This window comes from Symphodus melops (assembly GCF_947650265.1).
Source record: "Symphodus melops genome assembly, chromosome: 16".
Lineage (NCBI taxonomy): Eukaryota > Metazoa > Chordata > Actinopteri > Labriformes > Labridae > Symphodus > Symphodus melops.
In genome coordinates, this window is record NC_136706.1 from 9,806,606 (window position 1) to 9,814,865 (window position 8,260).

The following is an 8,260-nucleotide window of genomic DNA, read 5'->3' on the forward strand; positions in this document are numbered from 1 at the left end:
TGTCCCGTGAGAACCACAGCGCGCACTGAACTTTTTCACGTGCGGCAAACAGATCCTCCTCTCCTCTGCCTTCCCGAACCGGCACCAAATCTCAGAGACCAGCTCGGGATTTAGACACCAGTCCCTCAGTTGAGCCGTATATGAAGTGTGGTTCTCCTGACTGGAAAAAAAGGTTTATTGCGATGTATGAAATCACAGGATTTATTTAGGAGGGGGTTTGAATTTAACCTGTAATACTCTGCTGCGAAATACTGCAGCACATAGATAAGAAACACTTTGTATGCTTGGGAATACAAACCACATTCCGCGGACATTTCTCTGTTTATTCTTTAAATTTATTTGGCGTATAAGGCACAATTCTCTCAGTGTCGCGAATACCTGTCACTTGCAAGATTTATTCATCTGCCTTATTAATGTATGTAACCATAAATACTGTTGTTGTCAGACTCTGCTTGTGATCATTTGTTTATCCGGAAAAATAGAAAAGTGAAGTACATTTAACAGCTAATCTTTAAATTCAGCATGCACAAGTCTCTGCACAGCAAAAAAATAAATAAATTTAAAAAAAAATCATCTTTAAATCCAGGTTTTCTAATACCAGGCAATCCCCTTTTCTCCAAAACCTCAACAATGAGGATCTAAGGAGCTCTCCACTTCTCATTGTATGCACTGAAATCTGATTTCTTTGGGAGAAAAGGAATGAGGTAAGATTAACGGAATCTGCTGTCCTCCCTAACCTCTTCACAAAACTGCCCAGATTAGCTAGGAATTAAGTTTCAACCGTTTTATGTGTCTGGTCCATCGGGGGGATTATGGTTTTACTTTTTTTTTTTTGCCTCCCAATTTCACTATAAGGGCCTGACTGATGTTGTGGAGAGCAGAGAAGCAGAAGAGCAGCCGAGCCTTACCTCTCAGAAAAAGGGTTTGCTGTCGATATATTTTGTGATATTCACTGCTTTTGTTTTCTTGGGATTTCTTTGGAGATGGATGGGCTGATCAGGATGGAAAGACAAAAGTTTCCTTTCACTATTGAGAACATACTGAGCAAATATCCGAACAGTAATGGAGACAGGCGGTCATGTGGGACAAATGGATTAAAAGAGAAGGCGCTGTGTGCTGTTGGAGGCCAGACAGAGACTGTTCATCATGCCTGCATGTGCTGCTGCTGCTGCTCCCACTGTGGAGACATTTTCCAGACTGATTTCATCCATGAAGGTAAGAGCATCACCTACTCGGAGACCTGTTGTTAGCTGATTTATATACTTCAGTAATGCTCACTTCAGATCTCCTCCCTCCCTTGCAGTCTGTCAGTACGGATGGCCCCCAGCGATGCTCACAGACCCCTGCAGGCTTGGAGATGCTCACAGAGATGAGATGTCACCGGGACCTGGTCAGGTGCAGAGGAGAACAAGGAGACATCGCACTATTTTCACAGAGGAGCAGCTGGACGCACTGGAGGAGCTGTTCCTGCAGAATCAATATCCAGATGTGAACACGAGGGAGAGACTAGCACAACAAACTCACTTAAGAGAAGAAAGAGTAGAGGTATGAATGCAAGTATGATGACATAGTTTGACATTAAAGCCTCGAGATTAAACCGAATCTTCTCTCTGTTTTGTTGAAATGAAACATCTGCGCTGAATATGATACACAATGCAGTTGTATGTATCTGTTCAAATTAGAATAAACAAGGTGCCATCAGTACTGTACTGTATGTCATGACGATAGAAACAAATAAAAATCATCTTTTTCTTTCTGTTGACAGGTTTGGTTTAAAAACCGAAGAGCAAAGTGGAGGCGTCAGAAAAGACTGTCATTTGGTGTGGGAAACACAGAAAACTAAATTCCATTAAAAAAAGAGTAAAATGTGTACGACTGTGTGTGTGTGTGTGTGTGTGTGTGTGATACAAGGATTTATTGTTGCTATGGATACTGATTATCAAACATGATTTTTAATGCCAGTCCAGTATCATGACTGAAGCCACTTTGAGTGCATGATAGAAGAACAGACACCATGTGATGCAACTCCTGAACATTACATCTTACATTTGTAAGTGCATTATAATTGTGTGTAGGCAAAAAAGTGTCCTTGAGAACAAATAAATTTGTTTTTAGATAAGGGAAGAAGGTGATTCTTTCACACAAGCCACAAAACATCCACATACTGTAGATTTATAACCAGGCATTGGGTGAGGAATTTAATTTTTGTTTTCCTTTTATTTTTGTTCATCGCAAAAAGCTTGTGCTGGGGGAAAAGTTAATCATCCAGATGTTCACAACTTTCAAGTTTTTCAAAACTTGACAAATGTCTGAGATTGTCTGTCATGAGTCTCAAGAGATAATCAAATATGATGACAGGAACATTTGGGGCTTAAATATTTTTGTTTTTTAGGCAGATGACCTGGATAAGTCTGGCTTGGTTTATATATTATAGAACTTTAGTAATAAATAGTAATGATGATAAGTAGTAGCCTGGCAGCAGTGGTAGAAATTGTAGTATTTGAATATATAGACATGTACACATAGATAGATAGATAGATAGATAGATACTTTATTGATCCCGAGGGAAATTCAAGGAATATACATATTATTAAATTATTTTCAGGAAAATAATAATTTAGAAACTGAATCCCACACTGAAATCTTGAAGGAGATTTCATGAACGTGTACACAGTAGAGTTGTATGCCACCTTAATGTCTGTAGAATGGGTCAAGCAAAGAGCTGACATGCAGTGATTCAAACAGCATCATCTAGCCCAGACTAAACGTGTGAAATAAGACTCAGACATGCATGGGTGGTAATGCAGGGCTCAAATGACATTTGAGTTCCAGCACATACAAGCATTGTAGAGAAAGGACAAGGTGGACAAGTTGTAAACAAACAAACAAAAAAACGACAGGACTGATGTTATCGTCACATCCGGCCTATTGGAACAATCAGACAATTATATTTAATTCAGAGTAAAATTTATATCGTCAAATATAGGAAGGGCAACAGGACTGAGGTGAGGTCCTGGTCTCTGAAGTTTTTAAATCAAGCAGGAACAGTTTAATGTGTGCTTGTTTACCTGTAGAAAATACATCACAAAGACAGAACATGATATTTGACATTTATCTACCTGTGGAGGGCAGCAATACGCCTAGATGCGTCTTAACCTCCACAAAATCTACAAGAAGAAGAAAGAAAATCTGCGAGGAAGTAAACTTCCGGTGACGTCAACACGGTTACTACCTACATTGTTTTTACGATGTGCTAAAGTTAGCTTACAGTAATTCTTTGGTGTGTTGGTGGCGTTCACACTTTAATTGTTTGTTGGATGAGGCACGTCTAAGATACTTTTCTGTGTTTTCGAGTAAAAAAAAAGGCAATCGGCTCAATTCTTGTCGGTTTTTGGTAAAAAGTGACGCTTTAGCCGCTAGCCTAAAAGGCTAACAGAAACCACAATGGAGGGCAGCGCGAGTGTGAGGAGATCACTGTCCGGGACTCTCGTCCCTACGACGACCACAACAGTGGCTCTCTTACCCCAACCCGAAGAGACAGACAAGGGGAAGATGAAGAGAAAGGTCCTTGATGAAGAGGAGTACATTGAGGTACCTGGTAGTTTCATATCCGACTGCTAGAACAAACGACAGTGTTAGCATGCTAAATAATAGTAATAATACATTAGTTCAAACAGTTCAAAGGCTTAATTTATCAGTAAACAAAACTTTGAAATAGATGTGTGTGATAGTTAACGTGAGATGTTAAGTGTTAAATGTCCATGTTTTCCAAAAACGACTGTATGTCATATGTACTTGACTAAGTTTTGAACCAGTCAAGAGATTCAAAATGTCTCCTTGAGCCTTCTTTGCATATATTGTTCAGAGTGAATGTTTAGACACTGAACTGCATGATATGTCAAGGACTTCTTTAAAGAAATATGCACTTCAAATGAAAGAATGGTTCCAGGTAGGGCTAAGCGATAAATGAACTCTTTGTGTGTGTATATATATATATATATATATATATATGTGTGTGTGTGTGTGTGTATTTTTTTTTCCAAATGAGATATAAGCTAGTTTGTCACTTTACAAAAGTGTGCTTTTATTCATTCTACCATTCATCTCTCTCTCTGACCCACTGCGTGTTGACGTTGTGAAGGTGGCTGTTAATAAGAGTGTGTGGTGATATTTGACAATCGGCCCATGAGGATTTGATTTACAACTTACGTCTTTGTTCTTGTTATTTTATTGTCAGAAAGAAATATCGTCATGTCGTGTATCTGCAATCAGCTACAAATGATTAAGAAGTGATTTCTGGTCCATTCCGCCGCAGCCCTAGTTCTGGTATATTTACAAAGAACATGTGGTCATCTCTTCTAAAACAAAGTAAAATCTAATTTCTTGTCTGATGTCAACAGAATTTAGAGAAGATCATTCAGAGGGATTTCTTCCCAGATGTGACTAAACTGCAAGCGCAGAAGGACTATCTTGACGCAGAGGAAAATGGCGACTTGGGGAGAATGAGAGAGATTTCCATCCGATATGGATCGTCTTTGACTAAATCTACACCACGTTCTAACGCTCCCTGTGAGTACTGCCCTTGCAAACATACAATATACCACTTAAAAGAAACAAAGCTTAGTCTGGTTGTTCTTCACACCCCTTTGTTTTTGCCCCTTTGTTCATGCATTAGATGTGACGCCGGCGAGCTTTGAGACGCCAGTGGGCCACGCAGGTTCTCCCTCCTCCACTGTCGGCCATAAAGATGGAGGTAAGATCCAACAGAATGTTCTGAGCTTAATTAGACCGTTTGTATGAACTTTAAAATCTGTCCGCAGCTAATTAAATATGTTTCTCAGTGATATTGAAATAAGTGTACAATCAAATGGTGAACAGAAATGTAACTGTTAGTTTTGTTTTTGTGTTTTTAGAAGGCAAAGATGATGACAAGGAAGAGAAAGAGCTGCCTTCTCTCGATCGTTTCCTCGCTAAAAACACCAGTGAAGACAACGCGTCGTTCGAACAGATAATGGAACTGGCCAGTGACAAGGAGAAGATGAAGCACTCGTGGTTATATGAGGCTGAGGCTGAATATAAACAGGTAGGTACAAACACAGCTTGAAGCACCAATTCAGTCCCAAACTTCTGCATGTACTGATGGAAGTGCCGCTTAACTGATTAACAGAATATTTGATGCATGCTTTCTGAGACAGGAAACCAGCTATTAAAATTGTGGAACCCAATGAAATGACCATTCTGATTTTTTTTCTTTTCTTTTTTTTCCCCCAGCGCCATGAAGAGAACCTTGCCTTACCATCTGTAGAGAAGGGGGCGCTTGAATGTGTCAAAGCTGGACTTGAGACATGGGAGTACAAAGCAAAGAATGCCTTGATGTATTATCCAGAGGGTGAGAACACCAAACTTGGATTACATTTCAGAATATTTTTCATTGACATGAATCCTTACTGAAGGCATGGAACTGATGACATTCTGCTGTGAGAGAAATGTCAATTTGATATCCATTTTCCGTTTTTATAAATCAGGTGTACCGGACGAAGATGCTTTATTTAAGAAGCCGAGGGAGGTAATTCACAAGAACACGCGCTTTGCTGGAGACCCCTTCAGCAAGGCTCTCAACAAAAGTCAGATTCAGCAAGCTGCAGCCCTCAATGCACAGGTATGATTGAGGAATGTAGTCTATGACGTGAAGAAATGAGGAACGACGTTGAGTTGGACTGCTTTCGGTCTGAGGAATGTCTTCTGTCGCTGATGTGTGTGTGGTTTTCTGTCCAGTTCAAACAGGGTAAAGTAGGCCCCGATGGGAAAGAGCTCATCCCTCATGAATCTCCAACAGTGAACGGATACGGTTTTGAAACGATGCCTTCCCCTGCCCCTGGTAAGTGGTTCTTTACGTCTTCCTCACCATAGAAACAGCCCTGGGTCAGATGAAGATGAATGTTACCTTCATTGACTGACTCAAGAGTTCTTCCTACATTTGGACCACGATTTCTGAAAGCTGTTTCTGTCTCCTCAGGAGTTTCCGAGTCGCCTCTAATGACCTGGGGAGAGATCGAGAGCACGCCGTTTCGTCTGGATGGATCAGACAGCCCTTATGTCGAAAGAAACCATGGTCCCTCCTTTAAGGTACTGAACCTTCAGTGCTGTCTGTAAGGATTTGTTTATGGTTGATTTTAAAATGATTTTATCACACTAAACGTGTTCTTTTGTGAAAGATTCCAGAACCAGGAAGAAGAGAGAGGCTGGGTCTAAAGATGGCCAATGAAGCTGCCGCTAAAAACCGTGCAAAGAAACATGAAGCATTGCGAAAAGCTACAGAGAATCTCGCAAGGTAAAGCCATTAGATTAATTTTGCCTTAGTGAATACAGCTTTTTTTTTGTTAACTCCTTTCTTTAAAGTGTGAAGTATAGCTTCAGTTTGTAATTGTTTTACTTGTGTAATAAATGGTTGCCAGTATTTTAAACCAAGTGGCTAAATCAAACTTTGTGTTGCAGTCTTACACCCAAAGGTCTAAGCCCCGCCCTCACCCCTGCCCTGCAGAGACTCGTTAATCGGACGTCTAGTAAATACACTGACAAAGCACTGCGAGCAAGTTACACCCCATCACCCTCGCATAGAGCCAACAGCTGCAAGTCTCCCTTCGGTGGCCCGTCCACACCTTCAGGCACACCAACGCCAAACAAAGCCAAGACACCGAGCTCCCAGGACATCACATCACTCACAGACAATCTGCTGGAGCTGCCCAAGAGACGAAAAGCCGCAGACTATTTTTAAGGACAAGTAGAAGATCTCTGCAGAAATTGTAGAGAGCAGACTGAATGTGTTTGAGAGGATTTGATTTTAAACTACAGATCCTTTTTTTTCCCCAAACGACAAAACACACGTTCCTACTGTATGTCTGAAGAAATGTACAGAGGACTGAAGAAATCTTCTCATTTTATGGCCACTTCTTTGGATAAATGTAAAATACAACGTAGTGGCCACACTTTATTTAATTTTTTATAATTTTATTTTTTTTTCCAGTCGAAGCTTTCATGGATGTTTGTACAGCAACTAACTAAGCAGCTCATGTCTAGTTTTAATTTTTACATTGAAAATGTAGTAGCCGGATTCATACATACATACACAGATTTCAAAGCACAACATCCAACAGCTGGGGCCCAGGTGTCCTTATATTCTGACATGTCATATCAGTTTTTGTCTCTGCATCATAGAAAAACTCAATGTTACAGTTTGCTGGCCTATCAGACTTCCCCAACATCACATTTAATGTTATTCAACATTGTACATTTAAAAAGAAAACTGTAAATAATAAAAAAAAAAAGAAAAAGAAATTGCATCTACACTGATTTCTGTTTATGACTTACAAATACAGGAGAAGATCAGCATAAAGATTGATTACTTCTATGAAGTAATTTCTAACACCTGAAACTGCTGCCAAGGACTATCTAACCAAAAAGTGAATAATAAATAACAGAATATTGCAGATTTTAGAACGTGATTTACACTGAAAGATTATTTAAGAGGCAAGAGGCATGGCCAGTGAAGCTCATTCTGATTGTGTACTAGTTTGTCCTCAGGGGGGTGCCAAAATCAACACAAATTGAAAATTCCTGACAGGAGCTTTAATTTAGGAGTCAAGATGCTTACAGGGAGATCTGAATGGCCTCTGTACAACCTTTTATTAAAATGTATGATTAAATTATATTACACAGCTTCAGCCAACATGTGTTTGCAAGAGATTAACTCAATGAATTACCTTTTCAATTGTTCTGTTCTACTTCTTGCCAACACTAGATACAATGGATACTTTATCGATCCTGAGGGAAATTCACTGAGGAAATTATAATTTAAAAGGGGATTCCCTACTGGCAGTTTTGTTGCGAAATGGTTACCATCTTGTATGAGTAAATTGAAACAGATGCTTCAACCTGATTTATAACTTCACCTCTTAAGGAGGGGTGCAGAAGTCAAAGGTCAGTGTTTTCATAACCCGTGTTCTTGTGTGGGTTAAACATAAATCTGGTTGAGTCGCCAAACGTTACTTTGAGTACTATTAAGTGTATAACCTCAGTAAAACTTGAGCATAATGAATCTTTAACACTTTATTTCTTACAAGAAAGTCTGTCGTTCCATATCTAGTGGGTAGTATGTTGTACTCAAACTTTAAACTTTGAAGAAAAAAAAAAGTGATGTTTAACAAAAAGTAAATAATCTAGGACATTTCCTAGACGGATTAACACGTGCTGTCTCACAAGG

At 39.6% G+C, this 8,260-nt stretch overlaps 2 protein-coding genes across 2 annotated transcripts; both read left to right on the forward strand.

Annotated features, from left to right (window-relative positions):
• Window positions 1-583: 583 nt before the first annotated feature.
• Window positions 584-1,843, forward strand: LOC306836835 (uncharacterized protein; the record flags this gene model as incomplete). Its single annotated transcript, XM_079364148.1, has 3 exons — window positions 584-1,215; window positions 1,304-1,545; window positions 1,766-1,843. Exons 1-3 carry the CDS (start codon window positions 984-986, stop codon window positions 1,841-1,843), a joined length of 552 nt encoding a protein of 183 aa, XP_079220274.1. The 5' UTR covers window positions 584-983.
• Window positions 1,844-3,176: 1,333 nt separating this feature from the next.
• On the forward strand, window positions 3,177-7,288 carry ess2 (ess-2 splicing factor homolog). The gene is made up of 10 exons (XM_079364147.1): window positions 3,177-3,591; window positions 4,401-4,569; window positions 4,676-4,753; window positions 4,914-5,083; window positions 5,272-5,389; window positions 5,526-5,659; window positions 5,776-5,878; window positions 6,017-6,126; window positions 6,216-6,331; window positions 6,496-7,288. Exons 1-10 carry the CDS (start codon window positions 3,445-3,447, stop codon window positions 6,773-6,775), a joined length of 1,425 nt encoding a protein of 474 aa, XP_079220273.1. The 5' UTR covers window positions 3,177-3,444; the 3' UTR covers window positions 6,776-7,288.
• The last annotated feature ends 972 nt before the right edge of the window (window positions 7,289-8,260 follow it).

Coding starts and splice junctions, on each gene's coding strand:
- ess2 (XM_079364147.1), top strand. CDS start 3,445: ATGGAGGGCAGCGCGAGTGTGAGGAGATCACTGTCCGGGACTCTCGTC. Junction 4,754..4,913: donor TGTCGGCCATAAAGATGGAG/GTAAGATCCAAC, acceptor TTGTGTTTTTAG/AAGGCAAAGATGATGACAAG. Junction 5,390..5,525: donor CTTGATGTATTATCCAGAGG/GTGAGAACACCA, acceptor TTTATAAATCAG/GTGTACCGGACGAAGATGCT.